At 37.2% G+C, this 25,253-nt stretch overlaps 2 protein-coding genes across 2 annotated transcripts; one reads left to right on the forward strand and one right to left on the reverse strand.

Moving 5' to 3' along the window:
• Positions 1-384: 384 nt before the first annotated feature.
• tmem134 (transmembrane protein 134) lies at positions 385-10,042 on the forward strand. The gene is made up of 8 exons (XM_051703026.1): positions 385-566; positions 2,773-3,026; positions 3,120-3,187; positions 5,877-5,963; positions 6,304-6,380; positions 7,509-7,553; positions 8,531-8,584; positions 9,114-10,042. The coding sequence occupies exons 2-8, from the start codon at positions 2,817-2,819 to the stop codon at positions 9,194-9,196; spliced, it is 624 nt and encodes a 207-aa protein (XP_051558986.1). The 5' UTR covers positions 385-566; positions 2,773-2,816; the 3' UTR covers positions 9,197-10,042.
• A 138-nt stretch (positions 10,043-10,180) lies between these two features.
• irf2a (interferon regulatory factor 2a) lies at positions 10,181-21,721 on the reverse strand. Its single transcript, XM_051702994.1, has 9 exons — positions 21,655-21,721; positions 21,027-21,120; positions 20,715-20,814; positions 18,848-19,024; positions 18,599-18,633; positions 18,413-18,515; positions 17,980-18,147; positions 17,827-17,870; positions 10,181-13,056 (listed from the first exon to the last, which is right to left on the reverse strand). The coding sequence occupies exons 2-9, from the start codon at positions 21,111-21,113 to the stop codon at positions 12,739-12,741; spliced, it is 1,032 nt and encodes a 343-aa protein (XP_051558954.1). The 5' UTR covers positions 21,114-21,120; positions 21,655-21,721; the 3' UTR covers positions 10,181-12,738.
• Positions 21,722-25,253: the final 3,532 nt, after the last annotated feature.

Raw genomic sequence — 25,253 nt, forward strand, 5'->3', positions numbered from 1 at the left:
ACATAGAACAAAAAAGGTTGGGAAACACTGATTTAGATTTTCAAATAATAAAAAAAATTACCAAATAATTTCCTGTTTCATATTTCGATTTGTCAGGTGGTAGACTAGTAATTCAAAAGAAGAACAATGAATGTTGCATGAATTAATTACAATAATGTATATGTATAATGTAGACAAGAAAGCTTTGCTTAGGAAAATAGACAGTTAAATAATTATAATAATAAAAAATACAATTTAAACAAAGATAATTATAAATGTATACATTACATGTATAATACATATCTTAATACATATCTTAATAATAACTTCACACTTCCAAATCCAGAATTGTCTCATGGAGAATGACCAGCACGATAAGCCTCCAGTCCTCTAGGAGTCGCTATAGAGTCAGCCGTTACTTGCGCCGGTTTAGTCTCGACCCACAAAAACAGAAGCAGCTGTAACTAGCAAAGTTTTGGTTAAAGTTAACCTAAACATACTAACGAACGTTGAATCCCCTGGAAGTTATAGGAGGATCATGACAGAAAGGTATCTGCGTAACTGATGAAGATCACGGTTATTCGACAGTGAGTAGAAGATTCTTCCTTTGTAATGTTACTGTATTGTGGGTGTTGATAACGGGATGATTGGCTCTTTGATGTTCACACAAACTGCTCGTCAAATCACTCCGAAGTTGCTGTGTCGTGTATTAGTGTTCAGTTACAGTGTTATTGCACAAGTGGTTTTGAGATTAGCAGATTAGAAGAATGTTTGCGTCAAAGAAAAATAAAAACACACAAAACGAACTTTTCCTTTATGAAATAAGGCTTGAAAAATTGCCTGCATTACTGTGACACGAATTTATGAAATATATGTATAATACATATCCCTGTAACTTGTCTGGTGAGGTTGCAAAAATTCTGGTCTTAAGAACAAGCGGAAGAGCAATCAGTTCTCCATGGAAAGTCACATGCTTCCATTGCAACTGTTCTGTTACACTGGGGGATTTATTGTGTTTATGAATTGACAGGCGCATGGAAAGTCGGAATTTGCCTTAAAGGAAAATTCCAGGTTCAGTATAAATTAAGCTTAGTCGACAGCATTTGTGGCGTAATATTGATTACCACAAAAAATTAATCTTGACTCGTTTCTCCTTTTCTTTAAAAAATCTGGGTTCCAGTGAGGCACTTACAATGGAAGTAAATGGGCCAATCCGTAAACGTTAATACACACTGTTTCAAAAGTATAGCCACAGAATGTAAACAATTTGCATAGTAACATTTATTTACCTTTTCTGTGTAAAGTTATATCTAATTGTACAACTTTGTACAACAACGCCATAAACCCTAAAACAATTGTAAAAATGATGATTTAAACAACTTCACAGTTTTAACAGAAGAATTAATAATAATAATAAGATTCACATTTCTGTGTTTAAACTCTCCAAAAATTGGCCCCATTCACTGCTATTGTTTTTTGTTTTTGTTTTTTTTTAAAACAAGGAGAAACTAGTCGAGATTATTTTTTGTGGTAATCAACATTATGACACAAATGTTGTCGATTGAGCTTAACTTGTATTGAACCCGGAATATTCCTTTAAGGTGTGACTAGGAGTGCCACTTAAAAATGAAATAAAGAAATCAGTTATCAATGTATTAATTCAAACAAATGAATAAAGAAAAAAAAAAAGCATTTGGCAATAAGGACGAAGAAAAGCAGTCGGCAAATGCTTTTTCAAAAGTACTATATTTACCTACATTTTAAAACATGTATTAAAAAACTATAAATGAATCATTTTAAATAATAGTTAAAAATATTTTCATTATTTTATTTATTATTAAGTGGCACTCCTAGTCTTCTTTATAATCTGATAAATGTTCAATTCTGGTCAAATCCAACCAAATAATGTCCCTTGGTTAAGCTAAGAAGAAATGAGTACTGTCCACATGAGAACAATAAAAGTGTTTGTTTAGCAAATCCGAGGTTGCTTTGTACCTGCTTTATTTTTATGGAGAAAATTGGTTTTCCTTGCTGTGCTTACTCATTATTCAACATACCAACTGATGTTGCTTCTCTATTTTGACCAATCACTTACAAACATACATCTTGTCTCCTCATACACCAAAGTGTGCAGATTTAAAAGAAGGGAACATGGGGGCCTGGTTAGCTCAGCGAGTATTGATGCTGACTACCACCCCTGGAGTCGCAAGTTCGAATCCAGGGTGTGCCGAGTGACTCCAGCCAGGTCTCCTAAGCAACCAAATTGGCCTGGTTCCTAGGGAAGGTAGAGTCACATGGGGTAACCTCCTCGTGGTCACGATTAGTGGTTCTTGCTCTCAATGGGACGCGTGGCAAGTTGTGCGTGGATAGCGGAGAGTAGCATGAGCCTCCACGTGCTGTGAGTCTCCGCGGTGTCATGCACAACGAGCCATGTTATAAGATGCACAGATTGACGGTCTCAGAAGCAGAGGCAACTAAGACTTGTCCTCCACCACCTGGATTGAGATGAGTAACCGCGCCACCACAAGGACCTACTAAGTAGTGTGAATTGGGCATTCCAAATTGGGAGAAAAGGGGGGGGGAGAAAAAAGAAGGCAATGTAGTCTGCTCTTGCATACTTGTCTCCTAGTAGTTTGATGGCAGAAATTGGTAAGTTGGCAATTAGTAAAGCGATTCAGAGAGGAAAATATAAATTTCACTACCCTGCGTTGCAAGGGATTTTGCATGGCATCCAGTTTGCTATACTTGCCTAGCAGGTCAATAACTAAACTGAAATGTTTTTTAACTTCGCAGTGCTTGCCAGTTAACATCCAGTTGACGTCTGAGGTCCTGTAGCTATGGGGACACAGTTCACAATTGATGATGCGTTTGTCCTGGATGGGGAGGAGGAGGAAGGTGTGGTGCCTGGAGAGGATGTGGATGAGTGGAAGGGGAGAGAGAAAGATGGAGGGGCAGAGATGACGTTCGGACCGCTCTCTTTTACCAAAACACAATGTCATGCTTCTGGTTCCACTGGCACTCCTGAACACAGTAACCTGAAATATCAGGTCAGGTGTTTGTTTTGTGCAACAAGTGTTTTAAATTTTTCTAAGAGTCCTTTTCAGGCAATCTGACTAACTTTATTTTGTGGTTACCTACAGAACCTGGAAAATGAAGATGCTTTAGGTGGCACTGTGAACTCTTCTTTCAATAACTTCTTCAAAATCAGGTTTGGCAGATTCTGTGTGTGTACACTTTTACTTTGAGCATTCTTATGCAGGTTAAGCAAGGAAATTAGCTAAATGTAATAACATTCGATTTACTTAGCTTAAGAGTCCTTATCTGTGTCCTAAATGACACACTTTACATTATGCACTTACAATATACATTAAATTCATACACTACAAATGTGTTTGTACTACATGGAAACTTTCGCTGTTTAACACCTTATGGAAGTGATGTTTCAAACGCATGCGGTGTGTTGCCGCTAGCTTTAAAGCGTTAGCCAACCTCAGTTCAACACTTATATCTGGAATAGTGTACATATTCACACAGCGTGGGTGATGGTAAAGCATTTAATTCACATTTGTAAGGTGCTGTATCCACTAAAGTTCAGTTAGTTGCTACATCCTTTATTATTTACAATTGTTTTGTCAAACCAGCAACGCAGCCAAGTAACTCCGCCACTTCTGCTACGTATGGCAAGCTGCGAGCTCTGAGTGCATGAAGTGTCCAACATTCCACACTCCGTTTTGACGGTTGAAGAGGTGCATCATCCGGGTACTCGAAGTACACTTGTTTTTGTTGCATTTTCAGTGTAAACATAATACTTGCACTAAAAAATTATGTAGAATAGTACAGAAGTTTTCAGTTTGGGACGCACCTCTTATCTCAGTGCTCAACATTAACATTTGTGTAGACTATCCCACAAAAAAATCAAAGAAATATACATATGTCCAACTCAACAACAAAAACATAATTTGCTCCATAAAATGCTGCATGTATTAATTTTAATCCACATAGCTGCACTAATACTTGCTAACTGTCAGCCACCATAGTTTTTGTTAGAAATGGCAGATTTTAAATGGCTGAAAAGGTCTGAAATTAACCAGGGTTCGGAGCAAAAATGCCAACAAATTGGACAAAAAGGACACCAAAATTCCCAATTTGCAGGAAAACAAATGCCCCTGTAATAATTTCTTTGTGTTTTGTATTTGTAATATGTGACGTACTTTAGAAAATTCTATTCAAGGCTATATGTTAGTATTCAGATGGAGAATTCATTTTTATTAACTGCTTAAATTGAAGCATTTGACATAAAATGATGACACACAGTGTAGTTTTATATGGTTAGAAAAAAATACGTCCTCTTAAAGGGGAAAAAAAAGCTTCTGAAATCAACTCTAGGAGGCAAAACTTGCCCCTTCATAAAAAAATGTGAAGGTGAAGTATGTTACTTTTTTGATGTCAAAATAGGTTCTACTATCCCAGTTTATTGTTATTAACAACTATAAGTAAGCCATTCATGGGTTTATCTCCCCTAAAAGTATAAACACTGAACCTCCTATCAAAACATTGATGTTTATATTTTGAGTGGCCCGTTCAGCTCCCCCATCCCTTGCTAGTTCAACCTATAGCATGAGTTTGGGGCATGGCTACTTGTAGTAAACTGTTCCGCTGGAGAATATGAACATCCATAGCAGACAAGTACAGAGGAAAAGAAAGTTAGCTTCGCCAAAATTCGAAGACTTGCTAAAAGACAGACTGAGAACGGGGGAAAACCAGAGTGAATATTGCCATCACATTTACAAGGTGGAGGACTTTGAGGGAATTTTTGGGTTTCGATGGAGACGGCAAACTTGCAGAGTTGTCAACAAATGCGAGCTCAAGAAAAATTCAGAAGATACTCTGAATATGTATTGGTTTGCTGACAAGCTACCATAAGAACCATCCTACCTCATGTGCTGGATCCTCCGCAGACCCAGCTGCTGTTCAATCCAGTGATGTTATCGGACAACCCAATTCCTCTGCCACGCTTTCTGTCTGGTGTGTAAACATTATAGTGGTCTTGTTTATTAGTATGACCTATTTGTTCATGGGAAATCAGAGTGCGAAATGGGGTGTTGACAAAAGTTATTTGAAAGCATACTTTTATTTTTGCGATTCAGTTTGGTGCCACTAGTACCACAGAAATAACACACTACACCTTCAATTTCTGACACAGATGGCAGACTATACATGCACTATAGTGTGATCATGAAACAACTGCCATCGTTTTACTCCAAGTAGCCTAATGCTAACTATGATGTGCTGCCTGCCATGTTAAGATGCCTCCAACATGTTTTGCCACAGTTTTTCATCATATAACTAAAAGTGTCCAATTGGCAAACAATGATTCCATTGGCTGACTAAAAAAGTAAAAGATCAGTTCTGCTTTTTTTTTTCTCCCCTTTTCTCCCCAATTTGGAATGCCCAATTCCCAATGCGCTCTAAGTCCTCATGGTGGCATAGTGACTCACCTCAATCCGGGTGGCGGAGGATGAATCTCAGTTGCCTCCACGTCTGAGACCGTTAATCCGTGCATCTCATCACGTGGCTTGTTGAGCGCGTTACCGCGGAGACATAGCACGTGTGGAGGCTTCACGATATTCTCAGCGGCATCTACGCACAACTCACCACGTGCCCCACCGAGAGTGAAAGCCACATTATAGCGATCACGAGGAGGTTACCCCATGTGACTCTACCCTCCCTAGTAACCGGGCCAATTTGGTTGCTTAAGAGACCTGGCTGGAGTCACTCAGCATGCCTGGATTCGAACTTTACTCGCTGAGCTACCCAGGCCCCCAGTTTTGATTTTTTGAAGAACAATAACTTGAAAAAGCTAGATGTAAAGCCCTAGATGTGTGTTTGTGTTCCAGTGATCCTGCTACTCTGTCCTACTGCAGCTCTCAGTGGTCATTCAGCACACTCAGCTCAGTCACCCAGCTGTCTGCCCACTGCTGCGGGTAACGCACAAACACACACTCACATGCAAATTTACTTAGTTATCTAAACTAGGACAAACTGTAGACTTCTATTTTTTTATATAACGCTAATTACCCTTATAAGAAAACTTTTGTATTTAAAAAAAATAATAAAAAAATCCTAATGGGAGGATTTGTCAGATTTAGCCAACTTCAGGGGGAAAATGTGTCCCCAAACTATATCTCAGCACATACACACAAATAGTTATTAATGAAAAAAACCAGTTTGATTATTTTGAACTGACATCACTGTGATCCTGTTTATGAATGTAGTGTGTTCTTTTCCTGCGCTCATTCTTTGTTCCGTGTTGGTTGTTCCCAGGTGGACGTCTCACCCGCTAGTGAAGAAGAACAGACGAGTCGTTCTTGCCTCATTCCTCCTCTTAATCACTGGAGTTGGTGAGACTTTCATACCTTTGTGATTTGTTTCTTTATCACAAGAAGTACAACAGACCTCCTGGGGCCGGTTGCACCAGCTGTACATACGTTAAAACTTAGCCTAGTTGTGGCGTAAATGGGCACTTAGTCACAATTTACGCACTACTAAATATTTGAGCGTTGCACCATTACACTTAGGTAGAATGTAACCCTACGTATAAACTAAATATTTACGGAAGCCTCCGACCAGGAGTAACGGTTGGAATAAAAAAGCAGACTCATTTAATGACATCAATGAGCTCATGCTGTACGTGACAGACATCAATACTTTCTATATACAGTATGATGTTGAAATTTACTCTCGTTTACATTTACGAGAGAGAGAAAAAAAAACCGTACTTTTAAGCAGCTCTTCAGCATGAAACTGTTCTAACGGTGCAGATTTTAGGGTGCGTCGCCCGGTGTCAAGTTTCAACACATTCAAAATATATATATAGGGTATTAAAATGAATAAATGTATATTTTTCCAGCATGTTGTATTAGTATTTATTTATAACCCCTTATATATTTTAGATACAGTTCCTATATATTGTTATTTACACAGGGCAAATATACTATTTATCAAATTACTTCTATTACGTATTTTATTTTAATGGGGATACAGTTTATTACAGCTGACAGTTACGTGAGCAAACAAGGTTTGAACATCAACCTTAACAAGATCAAATGGAAATTCATGGCTTTTTAATACTTCTATGTACAAATATCAAAGCTGTTTTCTGGATCAATACAGGTAAACATCATATTATGCGACTACGCATTACTTTATGGAGAGTTTTCGACCTACTAGTTAAGTCTTGCCTTAAGAACAGGTGGTGCAACCAAATTAAGCACTGACTTAGTTACAAACTAACTAGTAGTTACTAAGCCCTTAGTGTGAACTTTACGTCCCAACTTACGCACAGCTGGTGCAACCCTACCCTGAGGAAGGGGGAAAGTGTTTGGGAGTGTTTGTGTCTGACTCTTTATGACACTGCCTGTGTTTATACTGCCGTCAACTCTCATCTTGAGCACAGGTGGTAAATTCAAGTGTGATTATCAGCTGCATAGTAAATGTGTTTTCTCTTTCCTGTCATTCTCCCCTATCAGCTCTGATCTTTACAGGCATTGTCATACAGTTAAACCCACACGCAGGTAAGACCTGTCATGTTGGTACTGACTGCAAATACTGATGAAATGTTGATAAACATGCGCAACATCTTGCTCGGCAGGACTGCTTTAGCATGCACTCACTGAGCACTTTATTATGAACACCATGGTCCTAATAAAGTGCCCTACTTGGTCTTCTGCTGTTGTAGCCCATCCGCCTCAGGGTTTGACATGTTTTGCATTCTAAGATGCTATTCTGCTCACTACAGTTGTACAGAGTGGTTATCTGAGTTACCGTAGCCTTCCTGTCAGCTTGGACTATTCTGGCCATTCTCCGTTGACCTCTCTCATCAACAAGGCGTTTCCGTCTGCAGAATTGCCACTCACTCTAGAGACTGTTGCGTGTGAAAATCCCAGGAGATCAGCAGTTACAGAAATACCCAGACTAGCCCATCTGGCACCAACAATCATGCCACGGTCGAAATCACTGCGATCACATTTTTCCCCATTCTGATGGTTGATGTGAACATTAACTGAAGTTCCTGACCCATATCTGCATGATTTTATGCACTGCACTGCTGCCAGACGATTGGCTGATTAGATAATCAGGGCAGTGGGGCAGTGGTGGCTCAGCGGTTAAGGCTCTGGGTTACTGATCAGAAGGTCGGGGGTGCCAAGATGCCACTGTTGGGCCCTTGAGCAAGGCCCTTGACCCTATCTGCTCCAGGGGCGCTGTATCATGGCTGACCCTGCACTCTGACCCCAGAAGAATTTCACTGTACATGTGCAAATGTATAATGTGTGATAAAGAAAATTAAATTAAATTAAAAATTAAATTAATTAATCGCACGAATAAGTAGGTGTACAGGTGTCCCTAATAAATTATCATTCAGCTAATAATAAATGGTTTCTAAATCAGGGCTCTGGATGTCTAAAGTTAAATCAACAATTGGTTTCATGCTAATTTTGTCCACTAGAACTATGTAACACATTTATTTGTTTATTCTTTTTTTATTTTACAGGTGTTTCAAGTGCAATTTTCTTTGTTCCTGGATTTCTTCTCTTCATTCCTGGTGGTAAGGCCTGAATTTGCTAATAACCTTTTATAAAGTATTTTATCATGTTTGACACTATACTGGTCAGCACTGGATTTTGGACCTGACATACCACATGAAAGTTTAATGAATTATGATGTTAAAGCTGAAGTATGTAATCCCAGCTTAATATGCAGATACAACTATAATTAAGCCATTCATAAGTTAATTTTCTTGAAAACTGTAAACACTGTGTCTCAGTGGCGCTATAAAAATTCCTGTTTGTTTTGAGAGACCCGTTTAGAGCAGGATTATCTCTTTGTTTGACTACCGGCAGTATGGAGGCGTATTCAGAAAGCTGTTTTGAAAACAATGTTTATTTTTGAAATTCCATTTGGTGGCGCTAGAAATTACATACTTTAGTTGATACATACAGCTTCAACTTTGTACTTTAGCTATGAGAGGATGTTCATGCAGAGAGAAAATGACTGCAGCGTAGACCGGCATTGTTGAAAGAGAAAATCCTCTGATAATTGAAAATAAATAAATCAATTCCTTTTTTTCCCCACAGTATATCATGTGATCTACATAAGCTGTGCAGTTAGGGGGCGAAGAGGATTCAAGTTCTTCTATTTGCCATACTTTGAGAAGTAAACCGTTTGTCTTTACATCATCCAGACTGGTGATCTGGTTTTTTTCTGCCCACCATTTCATGTGCTCTAAAATATATTTTGTTACTAAGTATGGGTATGATAATTTTTACAATCTCACTTTCTACGGTTTTCTAAACAATTTAACAGCCAATCTATACGCACGTCTAAGTATAACCTCTTCAAATAAAACTAACAGCAGAGTTAAAACTTTGATTTAGAGTGTCAAGAGCTACAATATACAATTTTACTTCAATATTAGAAAGCACAGGCTGTGTCCATATGATTTTAGAGGTTGTTTGCTCAGACTGTATATTGATTGACAATCTATATTAGCTGTACTACACTGAATGGTATGTTCCCAATTCAATGAAAAATGTTGGAATCAGTACTAGGAGTTCAAAAAGGAGCCTTATAATAAGCCTGTGTTACATAAGTAAAATGTTCTGTTATAAATAGTGCACCTTTAATAACATGAAATTGTACACCACTGACCTTGTAAAAGTGGCGGGAAAAAAATCATAGACAAAACAAATGAGTCAAAAGAATGAAAATATCAACTTAGAAACCCAATACAATGTGTCAATTAGGTCATCACATGCACACATACAGCCCATGTTTTAAAGCATTTTAAACACCTCTCTTGTACAATCATGTTACATGCGTTAACCAAAGTGATTTGTATTGCCACTGTGCGTCATTCATTTTATCTAGTACCACTACTTACACTTTGAACCACTGTTTTAGTGTACATCCAACAATTGAGTGTTAAGATTTTTTTCTTGTGTGATTATGTAATTTTTTAATAATGTTGACACTACAATAAAACTTTTTTATATTTGCTTTTAAACCTCAGTGCTGCATTTGTTCATTATGCACATTGGTGACACATACGTTGTGTAAAAACACTCCTGAAATACTTATAAAATTGTTACATCAAACAAGATCCTTTCAGAACACAAATGAAAATTGACAAGTTAACAAATGATTGTAATTAGTTGAGCATTTCTATTAAAGTATTTCCAGTACCATTGATATTGGAGAACTGTTCCCAAAGTAGCAGTAAAAATATCACTATGAGTGCGTATACATGCACATTCTTGCACCAGTTATCCTTAATAAGCGGACAACATGTGTAGTCATGTGAATGCATTAAACAGCTTATCAGTGTAAGATTGTAAATGGCCTAAAATAAACAGATTGACTGGAATCGTAGATATTTGACCATTACCCCGATTTCGTGTTGAATGTAAACATCTTTACTGGGGTTCTTACTAGCCTATCCAACGTCCGCAAGTGTTGCATGCATGCCTCTTCACAGCATGACGTCAAAAGCAGAGAATAACTCTATTATTTCAAATCTTGTGTAAACGAGGCTTCCTTGATTTGTTAGAATTTTTAAGTAAGCTGATTTTTAGGAGTTATTGGTGTGCATGTAAACAGGCTCTGTGTGTCAAGATCCAACAATTCTATTAGTGTATAAAAATAAAAATTAATCTAATTCATAAAAACACTCATAACGAAAAGTAATTCCATACAGATGTGACAATAGAGCTGTTTTGTTTGTAGTCCATAAACATGGAAGAGAATTTGCAATTTCGAGCTACGGGTTCCCTCAATGCATTTTTATAATAGTGGTTTTCGATTTATAAGTAAGGTCTGTGGTTAATATTACCTGAATAGATTTTCATGTTTTGTTCTACACATAGGCATACTGCGTACTTAATGTAAAACAAAATGTGAAAGTCTCTTCCAAGTAATGTTAATCAGAGACCTTCTTTCACAAATAAAATGAAAATGTATATTCTAAAAACCCACTACAAGAGGGTGAAATAGCCTTCCGGTTTGGCCTACAAATTGACGTCATTACTGAACAGCTCTATATCATATGAAAATAATAGAGCTGTCAGAATTAATGCCTTAAACTTTAATTAATCGCATACGTTAACACGTTAATTTTTCTTAATCGCGATTAATGCATTTACCGTTAATACAGCATAAACACTTGTGTGAAGGTCGGAACCTTTGTAATGTGTCCGCCCAGAGTCATTACACTGACGCACACGCCACAGTGCCAGAGCCCTTCTACCCAAGGTAGCCTAAAGCTTAGCATAAAACAGCATAATGATACAGACCCATAGACATTTTATGGGCGAAACTGTCTTAACGCTAGTTGACCTTTACGCTCTCTCCTATGATAGAGCCGTGGAGGTTATCTCAGTAAATAAAAGGATCTCTTCAACGCTTCACTGTCAGTTATAAAATGAAGAAGAAAGGAGCTCTTAAAACTATTTTGATGTACAAAACAAGCCCGAATTGGACATCAAGAAATCAATAATTTTTCAGCCTATCTAAGGCACATTTTAATTACCACATAAGCACACCAAATCTTAACTATCACCAAAACGCAGAATGAGACATTTGTGTTTGTAAGCGCTTTTCATGGTGAGTTCAATGCATGCATCCAATGCATGTCATGAACGCAGCTTCACGATTGCTGTAACAAAGCGGATAGCCACAGTTTACCGGCAAATTCATATTGTGGAGTAAGAGAGTTTAAGAGATTTAATGCCCATTGCAATGAATATGTAACCTATGTGGGGACTAGTTTTTTCAATTAGTTGAACTCCAACTTAGTCTTTGGGAAATGTGTTATGTTACTTGTATTGGTGCTATTTTAGTGCATTGTCTTTATATTGTGGAAGGCTTGGTTTGGAAAATCTTAATAAAGCATTATATTGCTACATATTGTTTTGTTTTCTTAACTAAGATGGAAATAAATGCATTTTGAGAAGTACTGACAAGTATATATAGTGTAAAATTTCAGCATCAAAAACTTTGTCAATACTGTGCTAAAGCCTGTAGAAAAACATTATTGCATATCTTCCTTAAAAAAAACTGTACTTTTTAATCCCATTTTTGTGATTGTGCTGTTTCATCTGCTGTCAGGCACATCATGTCAATGCATATTAAACGTATTCGTCATTTTACACTTAACATATACTCTGTCACTCTTCCGAAAGGGCATGAGACATTATCAATAGCATACAGCGATATGAAGTTATGTAATCAAAGTTGCACAGATCACATTCAATCTGTGAGGTAGTTCAAGTTACCAATCATATGAGGTAGTGTTCTGCAATATAAAAATTTCAGATTTACTCTCTTAACTCTCACACAAACACAGGAGACTAAGAGGCAAATCTAACACCTGTTTAAATGTTAAAGGGTTAGTTTGCCCAAAAATGACAATTCTGTTGTCATTTAGTCATCCTCATGTCATTCCAAGACCGTATGAATTTCATGGAACAATTAAGAAATTTTAAAGAATGTTGATTCTGCTTTATTTGGTGACGGAGGCTGTCAGACCCTAAACATTCTGTCTAACATCTCATTTTGTGTTTCATGGAAGAAGAAAAAAATCATATGGGTTTGGAACAACACAAGTTAGTAAATGATGACTTTTAAGTTAACTATCCCTTTAAACTTTTAGGGTAGGGTAACTTATCAGCTGAATAGCAGCAGACTGTGAATTTCAAGTCTATATTATAAAGCTTTTCGTGATGTAACGGAGAGGTCCATAACTTTTGCTATCGCTCTTGCCTGAGAAGTTTGGCTGCTGGTGAGCTCTGGTGTGGGGGTAGGGCTTGAGAGTCGCACATCGGTGAGATTTTGGAAACCAATCAAGAAGGGAAACCATGGAGCTGTGTTATAGTCTATTAGGGGTGAGTCTTCTCTGCAGCTGGTCACTCTGAAATTAGTTTTCTCTGATGTGAAAAAGGAGGATTGAGCTGAAGTTGGGATCCGTAACACAGATCCGCTTGATGACCTCTCTGAAGCATTTAAGGACAAGTCCTGTGGAAGCTGCCGAGGGGAAAGTTAAAAACACACACAAATTGGCTTTAAGTATTTAAGTATATATATATATATAAAAACATAACAACAGTGCTTTGATTTGATGACAGCAGGTATGTTTCCATTGTTTACCATACACTACCAGTCTAAAAAGTGTTTGAGAACGCCCAGAGTGTGGAGAGCTGTAATCTTAGTAAAGAGTGGCTACTTTGAATAAACTTAAACATAAGATAGGTTTGATTTTAAAACTCCCGTCCTTCCATTTGTTTTATTTCATAGTTGTGATGACTTTATTACTATTTTCCACATTTTATAATAACAAAGTAGGGATTTCCTGAAACCATTATTTGGAGACAGTGTACGAATATCAATACTCGCAGATACGATACCTGTTTGTTTTTTTGTAATGTTGCAGATTTCAACTTCAATACTGTGAGACTGATGAATTGAGGACAGCGTGTTTAAGTTTCAGCAAACAAATTCTATTAAAAAAAATAATCACTAAATAAAACCAAGAGAGCTGTCGTTTTCCTACGAAGGCCATCTTGTTTAAACAAAGCAAATTTTAAGTTGAGGACACACTGTATACCACTGCCTACAGAGGATGCATCCTACCAAGCAAAAGGGCTTTTCGAAGGCTTTTTTATTGCCGGTAAAACTAAGATATCATTTTAATTTGACAAGGAATTAGTTTGTCGACAAAAATGAACATTCTGCAGGGGAGAGTGCTTTAACATAAACTGCAGTAGTGCTCATTGCATCATATCATTAACAAGATGAATTATGTATTAAAGAGCACCTATTATGGTTTTTCAAATATTACCTTTCATGTAGTGTGTTATATAGCTGTTTGTGAATGTAAAAAAAGTCTGCAAAGTTTAAAAAAATCAAAGTGCACGACAAATGGAGTTATTTACTCACAAAAGAAAGAACCAATTCTGAACACCTGAAATGAGTCCTTAGTAATTCCAGACTTACTTCCTGTATTAACCTACTTAATTTGGTAACAAAAAACCCGCCTCTGGTCTTCATTGGCTGCTCGCGAACAGCTTTGACCCGCCCTCAAACACTACACTAAGCGGTAGACCAATCACAACAGACTGGAACATCTGACCAATCAGTGCAGAGTAGGCTCTCTGAAAGGAGGAGTTTAGAATAAATCCTTTAGAACTGATCATTGAACGAGTTGTTTTTGACACTGGGGGAAAAAAGGTAATGCTGCAATTTAAATTATGAGCAAATTAAAGTGTTTTTTTGACCTTGGATGCATGTAAATCGATTGTATGAGACCTTTCAAACAAAATTAGGCACGTTTAAAAACCATAATAGGTGCTCTTTAAATGTAGGAATCAAACTCACTCAGACTGCAAATAATTTCTTTTCCATGCAACATTTTTGATATATCTTTGTATGTTGTTGCAAATGAATCATATAGAACAGTGAAATCGCTCACAGAAACTTTAGCTTCTCTTCCTTTCCTGCACTCGACTACAGTATCTCACAGGAGACGGATGACGTGAGCTCCACTGACACCCTCTTCACTCTTATTGGTTGTCGCTCCCAAAAGTTATTCCTCATTTGCATAAAGTTAAACTTTTCTCAACTTTCTCAAGTCACTGGAAATGCCCACATGTAGTCGCCAGAGGTCGCTATCGCTTGTGTCCTGGGAAGTCACCAGCTCTCATTGAAAATGAATGAGATCGAGTAGCTTTGTCGCTTGAAGTCAAAGACCCCGTTTACACCTAGTACTACGATGCGTCTTGGCTGATCTGATCACATGTGAGACATCGCTGTTTACACCCGATCGCTTAAATACATATTCTGTGACCACTTGTGGTCGGATTTGGAGGGGAGGGTCTCTGTTTCTCTGTTAGTTTGTTACTGCATGATATTAAAGTGCAACAAAGTCAGAAAAGGCACGAAAAAGCGCTGCCCTGTTCCTCCCAGATGCGGTTGAAATTTAATCGAGCACAAACGCAACATGTCAAGCAGAATTATCCATTATTTTGGTGGATTACCTGTATTAAAGGAGCTTCAGATGTTCATGCTTCTCATTTGTGTTGATATACAGTGCATCCGGAAAGTATTCACAGCACTTTTTCCACATTTTGTAATGTTACAGCCTTATTCCAAAATGGATTAAATTCATTATTTTCCTCAATTCTACAAACAATACCCCATAATGACAACGTGAAAGAAGTTTGTTTGAAATCTTTGCAAATTCATTTAAAAAAAAAAAATAAATAAATAAAAATCACATGTACATAAGTATTCACAGCTTTTGCTCAATACTTTGTTGAAGCACCTTTGGCACCAATTACAGCCTCAAGTCTTTTTTAGTATGATGCTACAAGCTTGGCACACCTATTTTTGGGCAGTTTCTCCCATTCTTCTTTGCAGGACCTCTCAAGCTCCATCAGGTTGGATGGGGAGAGTCTGTGCACAGCCATTTTCAGATCTCTCCAGAGATGTTCAATCGGTTTCAAGTCTGGGCTCTGGCTGGGCCACTCAAGGACATTCACAGAGTTGTCCCGTAGCCACTCCTTTGTTATCTTGGCTGTGTGGTTAGGGTTGTTGTCCTGTTGGAAGATGAACCTTCACCCCAGTCTGAGGTCCAGAGCGCTCTGGAGCAGGTTTTCATCAAGGATGTCTCTGTACATTGCTGCATTCATCTTTCCCTCGATCCTGACTAGTCTCCCAGTTCCTGCTGCTGAAAACATCCCCACAGCATGATGCTGCCACCACCATGCTTCACTGTAGGGATGGTATTGGCCAGGTGATGAGCGGTGCCTGGTTTCCTCCAGACATGACGCTTGCCATTCAGGCCAAAGAGTTCAATCTTTGTTTCATCAGTCCAGAGAATTTTGTTTCTCATGGTCTGAGAGTACTCCAGGCAGGCTGTCATGTGCCTTTTACTGAGGAGTGTCTTCCATCTGTCCACTCTACCATACAGGCCTGATTGGTGGAGTGCTGCAGAGATGGTTGTTCTTCTGGAAGGTTCTCCTCTCTCCACAGAGAAACGCTGGAGCTCTGTCAGAGTGACCATCGGGTTCTTGGTCACCTCCCTGTCTAAGGCCCTTCTCCCCTGATCACTCAGTTTGGCCGGGCGGCCAGCTCTAGGAAGAGTCCTGGTGGTTCCAAACTTCTTCCATTTACGGATGATGGAGGCCACTGTGCTCATTGGGACCTTCAATGCTGCAGAAATGTTTCTGTACCCTTCCCCAGATCTGTGCCTCGATACAATCCTGTCTCGGAGGTCTACAGACAATTCCTTGGACTTCATGGCTTGGTTTGTGCTCTGACATGCTCTGTTAACTGTGGGACCTTATATAGACAGGTGTGTGCCTTTCCAAATCATGTCCAATCAACTGAATTTATCACAGGTGGACTCCAATCAAGTTGTAGAAACATCTCAAGGATGATCAGTGGAAACAGGATGCACCTGAGCTCAATTTTGAGTGTCATGGCAAAGGCTGTGAATACTTATGTACATGTGATTTTTTTCGTTTTTTATTTTTAATAAATTTGCATAGATTTCAAACAAACTTCTTTCACATTGTCATTATGGGGTATCGTTTGTAGAATTTTGAGGAAAATAATGAATTTAATCCATTTTGGAATAAGGCTGTAACATAACAAAATGTGGAAAAAGTGAAGCGCTGTGAATACTTTCCGGATGCACTGTAAAACACACTAAAGATCAGTGAAGCTTTTGTAACTATGCATGTATCCACTTTAAATGTTCAGATCGGACGATTATTTCCTTTTCAAGCCGCACGTAACCAGCAAAGTTTAAACTCTTGTTTTAGTGCAGTGATTGATTGACAGGTGAGGGGTGGTTCTTCACTGCTGCTGGGACACATACAGGACGGATTAGCATTTACACCTCAAATGTGATCTGGTCACATGCATATTCGTATGTGGTTTTTCTGATCCGATAAAAAAACATTTTAGACCCCGTTTAGGCCTGTATTTTGGGCTGACCACATGTAATCGGATCACCCGAAACTTCTTAATACTAGGTGAAAACTTGGTCAAAGTGTGTGTACAGGATTAAGACATATAGTAATTTTTATTTGTGCACTGAATGTTCACACAATGTCATTCATATGTCAGACGGTATCAGTTTTTGGTATTGGAGCAATTTTATGAGTACAAAAAGAGCCCCTCCCCCAAGGGGGAGCCTTCAGTTTCAGCAAAACAAAGAGTAACGCTGCAGCACATTGGCAAGGAGACCAGAGGTTGTTCGTTTTGACTGGATGCAAATGGAGGAGGTCTTCAATCAGTATGCAGAATAAACTGCTTTTCTGAGGAAACAGCTCATCACCTAATAAATTAACCACATGTCCATCATGTCCAAGACAATTATCTGACACAGAACACGTTGATGCGGTGTAGGTGGCAGTCCAAAGTTGTGACTCTAGTCACCATACACACAAAAGTTAGACATTTTTTGTACTTCTTCAAGAATTAACATGTGCCATGTCGTTCGCCAGACCTGTCCGGTGTGCAACCCCTTTATGCCCTCTCTTATGGTAAAGCTGCGTATGTTGGTATCTAATTATATCACACCCAATATTGGGACATCCCTATAATAAAGAATGAGTAGGTGTGTCCAAACTTTTGACTGGTAGTGTATATACAGTGTTTACTTTACTATCTGCTACAAATATCATTTCTGAACATCCAAATGCCTAAATTGTATTAAAAATTAATACATAGAACAGTGACACCCTGACAATGTGATATCCTTTTAATGGTTCCTTTGAAATTTCGTACCTGTACCAAGTCTTCCTCACTGTATGTGCTCTCTGAGTCGCTCTCTGTTGAGGTTAGTTAGTGATATTAAAATCCATGATGATTTGCAGTTGAATTTGTGGCAAACAATAATATGTAATTATTAATAAGTCATTATACAAGAAAGACTCTTACCACTGTGCGATGAAACATGGGAGACCTGGATGGGGCAAGACACTTTAGAGGAGCTAACAGCAGGCTCATCTGTATCTGTTGCCACCTCAACAACTGCACACACTTCAGGTAGTTCACCTACAGCCTCCTCTCTCTCAGGTAACATGGATTTAGGGAAGTTCTCCTGCTCTGTGTTAATGAAAGTGCAAGCTGTAGAACTATTCATGGACATCTTTAGATATAAAAATGTTATCAATAAGATATACATTTCAAGATAACATCTTTCTACTAAAATAAATTCTGTTGCATCCAGCATTGTTAAATTAAAGACTAAAGTTCTTTAGTGGATACCCACTTATATAGATAAATAATTGCATCCTCAAACGTTGTTCCCCATTACTGCTCTGATACTTTATCAAAGCGTAGTAGAACAAATGTGGGGTTGTATATTTACCAGCAAATAATACAGTGCTGTCTGGCATAGTTTCTTCATTTACTTCTTTGTTCTTCATTTTGAGTTTTCTGGGAATGCCTGCTTTCCGTTTCTGAAAATCTTGCTAAAGACATTAGCATAAGTGTGAGATAATTTGCTATACTTTAATGTGCCATTTTGCTTGACTGTATATTCATGCATTCTTACTTTTGCTCTTTGCTCTAGATCCATCTTTTTCTTCCCTAAAAAAGAAGGAAACATATATTTAAGCAGACCTTAAAACACCATAATTAGATAGATCTGAAAAATAAAATGATCTAAATCCAGCACTGATGGTCTTGCATACTGTCCTTGACAGAAGGTGTAGCCGCCATAATTTCCAACATAAAAGATAAGTATAAGATGCAACTAGCCAAAAATTTTATTTTATTCCCATGTAATGATAACTGAACTTACCTTTCTTTACAGCTTTTTCAGATGCAGAAAGCATCCTGTACATTCTGAAGGCATTGTTTCCTTTCTTCATGCTTTTGTCCTTCACCTCCTCAATGTCTGGTAGAGAATTCATAGCACACCGAAAGTTTGCCTTCCATGTTTTAGGGTCTGGTTTGTCAATACCTGGACGGTATTTTCCTGTATGAGACACATTTGTGTAACAATTTAACCACAACCAATGGAAACAGTACAACTATCACCCCAGAAATGCACTAAAAGCTGTTTGCAAAAGCAGAATCAGTGTAAATGTATAAGGGAGCCTGGCTGTTGTCTTAAGTAATACTACAAAAGTCCTGTTAGTTGCAGTGATTGCAGGTTGTATATGTAAAGTAGTTAACATGATTATTGATCATAAACATAAACAAGAGACAATAGCTGGGTTTTCATCAAACTATTTTATGAGCATTTTTAAATTGTGCACAAGAAATCTGAATTAAAATGCTTGACGTGAATAAACTCTCAAAATTCGCTTAAAATGTTATGCACTAGAAGGTTTTCTAGGGTTTTGCTTTAGTTAAAATCCGCATTAAGGTGATCGAAACAGTTTATTCACAAAACGATGACGTGTTTTGATCATTCGTGCACGTGTTATAGAGCTGTTCAGCTTGTAGTCCAAAAACCCGGAAGAGAATTCGCCATGGGTTCCCTCTGGATTTTCCTATGGGTTTTTTATAATGGGGCTTTTTGAAGGTATGAGTAAAATGAGGTCTGTGGTAAACATTACTTGAGGATACATGGACGCTTTGTTCACTTTCATACACACTTTCATATTTCAAATGGGAATTTTGAAGACATATTGAATTACATATAAAAAAATAATAATTTAAAAAAAAAAAAAAAAAAAAAAAAAAACAGAAGTTTCAAAATTTCAATTTTTTTGTTTTTTGGATTTTTTGCACTTTTTCTCCCAATTTGGAATGCCCAATTCCCAATGTGCTTTTAAGTCCTCGTGGTCCCATGATTCGCCTCAATCCAGGTGGCGGAGGACAAATCCCAGCTGCATCCACGTCTGAGACCGTCAACCCGCGCATCTTATCACGTGGCTTGTTGAGTGCGTTGCCACGGAGACATAGCGTGTGTGGAGGCTTCACGCCATCCACGCTCAACTCACCATGCGCTCCACCGAGAACGAGCCACATTATAGTGACCACGAGGAGGTCACCCCATATGACTCTACCCTCCCTAGCAACCGGGCCAATTTGGTTGCTTAGAGGACCTGGCTGGAGTCACTCAGCACGCCCTGGGATTCAAACTAGCGAACTCCAGTGGTGGCAGCCAGCGTCTTTACCACTGATCTACCCAGGCCCCCTCAAAATTCACATTTAAGATATGAAGTAGAGTGTGTTTTTGAGTGTGACACGAGAGTGTAATTTATGTTGTAGAACAAAATGTCCACATATCGTCAAGCAATGTTTACCACAGACCTCATTTTACTCATACCTTCAAAAAGCCCCATTATAAAAAACCCATAGGAAAATCCAGAGGGAACCCATGGCGAATTAGACTTCCGGGTTCGCTTACAAACTGATGTCACGGCTTAACAGCTCTATAGTGTGCGACAGCTTGATGTGACTGTCCAAACCTTGACCCCTTGCACGCAATTCTTCAAACATAGCCCTTGACATTCTGAAGTGTTTAATCCAAAGCAAGGAGGCCATTCAACTGCTCCTTCATGACAAGGCAGCTCCCTCAAGATAATGCACATGACGTAATAGATAGAAACGGGCAACAATTCGTATTTTCTTTGGTCTAATTTTTCGAAATGCGCTTAAATAATGCGAAACATTTCGATGGAAACCCTGTGAATGAGCAACAGCTCTGTTAATACCTGTGTGAATGGCCCAGTTCTTAAATAAAGGCGCATCCTTTTCCAAATCCCATCCATGTCTGGCTGCATGCATCCATGGTATTTGAAATATCTTTTTCTCCTGGAAAATGGAAAAGTTGAAACAGTGTAATATGGTCAAATCTGTACTCAACGAGTCGATTGACATGCCAAGCACACTCAACATTGCAAAATCATTTCCGCAACATATTGGGAAAGACACATACGAGTCATACATGTTAAGACTGAATTTGTATAGATGTAAACTTAACTTAATGCAATATAAAAACACAAGTATAGTAGATCTATCCTAACCTCATTAACCCAATGAAGACCCTGAATCTGCCCACTCCTTATCTGCTGCTCCAACCAGGGGCACATTCTCATTCTGTCCACTGGCATCTTGACACTGAACAGAATAGAATATAGATATATACTGGATGTGTGTGAAAAACAGAGAGTTAAATATGACATGAAAAATTTCTGAAAATTGCAGGTGCTGTGATGATTGAACATAACTGACAACATTGGGGGAAGTGAATGACTTGGGAGTTTTACTACTCTCAAAAGGGCTCAGTATAATTTTCATTGTAGTGAGCGATTCATTGGCATCGAACCATCTGGCAACTGCAATCCATACAGATTCATTTAGAGCTACTGACAACGATGATTCATTCTGCCATGGCAACACAGTGTACTTTCTCTAGACTTGATTCATCTTCATAATCTTAAAACTAGTGTGAATGTGTACGAACATTATACAATATCAAGAATTGGTAATTTGCAAAATATTCTTTAAATGCATACATCAAAAGAAACAATTAAAGTAATTGTAAATGTAAAGTTTTCAGCATGACTGATATAGAATATAATATGCTCAATCTATTTAAGTAGCTTCTACGCCATATTCTGCGCGTCTTTTAAAGCCATTTAGGTGTTTTACCTGGAAGAGAGGCAAATCGATAATACGCCGAGAAGATCCCTCGATGCTGTATATTCTTGTCCGAAAGCTACACAGAAAACATCACCATGGTTTTCATAATTGTTGTTGTTGTTGTTTTTTACATCTTATGAAGAACGACACAGCGTTTCAATATTAAATACTTTACCGACCGTGTAGTTTAGTGTTTATTAGAGTGACGCAGAACGTCACCGCACAGGCGTACACCAGACCGCGGAAGTGAAACAACGACGCGTTTCATTGGTTAACGCTGCACGGAACTTTCGAAACAGCGGGTTCTTTCAGCCCTCTGCTGGTGGTCGAGTCTAGACGAGATCCCTCTCTCGTCAACTTCTCGCGCATGCGCACTCTGTTAAAATGCTTTCGCCTGTGCTGTTTTGCTCGCATCTCAGCGTATTAATAATGGAATGCATTAGAAACTTCAATAATATCATTAATATAACATTTTATTATTATTGTTATTATTATCAAAGAGTGACTATTTGCACTAAGTGTAAATACCTGCCACATTTGCACTGAAATAGTATGGTGGAAACAAACAAATTAAAGACAAACTGCTTGTCTATTGTCTCTGTAATGGTTTAGTGTGATAAAATGGTGTGAATATACTTATTTTTATTATGCGGATGACCTGGGTTCTAATCCTCCTTTTGACCCAGTTTTCCCCATCCTGTTTCCTGTCTCCAATCTTAATATTTTTTTAATACTACTTATAATAATGATAAATGATAAGTTGGTGTAGGGTGTCTGTGGGACTCTAAATAAACACACTGCAGTGATGCCCTGTGTTAGTTTTTATAGCATCTGTCTAACACTATTTGCACTTAGTGCAAAGATGTTGCTATTTACAGTACAAATAAAGTGTATTTACACTTAGTGCAAATAGCCTCTGCATATTATTATTCTTATTAAATCCTGTTGTCTTCTTGAAATCTCATATAGCATACCATGTTTCTTGGATACAGTTATATTTTGACATAAGTTAATGTTAAGGCACATATTACTTTAAATCTTAGATTATTTTATTGTGATTTAATTGACATTAATAGTAATTCATTAATTAAAAAGTGTTTGTGTTGAAAAACAAAAACAATCTTGCAATTGTTGATCTGGAATCTTTGTTTATTAAATTACAAAACTGCATCTGAGTGGATTAGAACCCAGGACTGCTTATATAAAGGACACATTTGTTACAATTTACCACCCATTCAGATTCTCAACATCTGAGTTGATAGATGTGCTTCTCCACTGACCAACAATATCTCATGACCAAAAATAGCAGATGTAGAGCTAAAGTTATCAAATTTATTATGTGAAATATTTATTTTAGAGCTTGAATTGATCATCAAAACCGACTGTTCATCAAAACAGACAATTTAAAATAATATTTTACGAGCGCTTCTCGTTGAAGTGTGACTTCAAATTAACGCTGTATTAGAATCTCGCGAGATTGACGAGACAGGGATCCTTTCAGACATGACCCTGCTAGAGGTCGACGTTACCACGGATATTTATGGGCGCCACTACCACTAAATCAAACCATTTGTTTATATATATATATATATATATATATATATATATATATATATATATATATATATATATATATATATATATATATATATATAAAACATTCAGGTGTGTTTCTGACATAGTACAAATAAAAAATGTAAACTATTTTACACAATTCTACAGTCCTGTAGCCTACTAATATTGCAATTCTGTGAGAAATACATTAAAAATTGGGGTTATTATCCGACCATTTCATCTTATAAAGAATAAAGAAAAGTAAAAACAATAAATAAAATAAACAATCTTCCATAAATAATTATGAAATGTATAATTTTTATTTTAACAAGTAATTTTCATTATTGTCATTTTCATTTACTGAAGGCGTTTAAAGGGTTATATTCACGGAATATAAATGTGCTTCACTGGGTCAAGCAGAAATAATAATAATAAAAAATTACTGGGACAAACAGCAAATAAAATTAAATAATATTTAAGTGATTAACACCAGGGGCCCTGGTTCACGAACTTGCAAGAAAACAAGCCTATAATCCTTTTTTCCCTGCAATTTTTTTCTTTAATTATAGCTGGAATGTCAAACCCATAATTTTGTTTTCTGCAAGACAGAAAGGCTACTGGATTTGTATGGAGGGCCAAATTACTCAAAATTAAACCACTGAATAAATATTTAAATAAATAACTGAATACATAATGAAATAGTTAAAAAAAAGAATCACTAAATAAATAGATAAATGTCCCTAGTCTTTCATTTTAGCACTAGTATGCTTCCATTTTCATTTTAGTATTATCTATGGGTTGATTATTCATTTAAGCACAACACTTTTTATTTTCTGGGTTATATTGAAAAACCAACACAAAGACAGTACTAAAATGAAAATGGACGCAAACTATAGTGCTTAAATTAAATGTATTTGTTGAATATTTATTGATTTATTTAGTGACTTAATTATTAATGTAATTATATTATAGTTTTTAACATTTTCATTATGTATTTAAATATTTATGCAAATATAAAAATATTTATTTCATGATTTAATTTTGAGTAATAGTTATAGTTTAACTCTGTTTTCTCTCCTGTTTGTGCTGAGCCCGTAATCCCAGGGCACAATTATAATTATTAATATGTCCTTGGGCGAGGGGAGTTTCGCTTTAGTTGCGTAACTTCAGTCAAGTATTGGTGGTCCGGCTGGTTATCTGATTCCTTCCAAAGTAGTAATTAAAACATCAGCTTACTAGCTGAATAGCTTCCTCGTTGTTTTTCGTATTTTTAATTTCTCAGCATTAGTTGAGTAGACTACATTTAATCAAACACGTGCTAAAGATGAGTTTTTAAAAAGAAAAAGTAAATGATTAAAAACAAATATATATATATATATATATTTGTTTTATTATTATTATTTTATTTTATTTTTTTACAAATGTCTCCAAAAAAAGCTAAATAACTTTGAAGATGTAATGAAGACTGTAATGTGCAGATATTGCGTGAATTACAAAAGGAAATCTCAATTTCAATTACATTAGGAAAAGGGGAAGGGAAAGCCCTGATTAAGAATAAAGGAATGGAGATTTGGCAGAATAAGTGGGATGAAGATCTGAAAGGAAGGAGATATTATAAAATTCAAAAATCAGTTAAAATAAAGATCTACAAAGAAAAGAACAGAAGAGAGGAAATAATAATAATAACAAGACTCAGATTAGATCACACAGGATTAAATAGTACGTTGGCTGTTCTAGGGAAAAGAAATAGTAATAAGTGTGATAAATGGAACTGACATTATGCATTGTATCATATATGAATCTGATAGAAGGAACTTACATGACAAAGTAAGAGAAACAGGACGGGCGTGGGATCTAAAAGGGGTATTGGGAATAGAAGGGGAGGAAGAAGGGATAAGAGAGATCAGGAGGGCAATTTTTACATTTTTAAAAAGCACAAGATTGAATAATAGAATATGAGCTAAGTGACGTGGTGATACACACTCTTGTACAGTAGGTGGCGGTATGCACCTTTAAAAAGTTGTTTGAAACCCGCCAAAAAACGAAGAGAAGAA

Source organism: Myxocyprinus asiaticus, chromosome 7, assembly GCF_019703515.2.
Source record: "Myxocyprinus asiaticus isolate MX2 ecotype Aquarium Trade chromosome 7, UBuf_Myxa_2, whole genome shotgun sequence".
NCBI lineage: Eukaryota > Metazoa > Chordata > Actinopteri > Cypriniformes > Catostomidae > Myxocyprinus > Myxocyprinus asiaticus.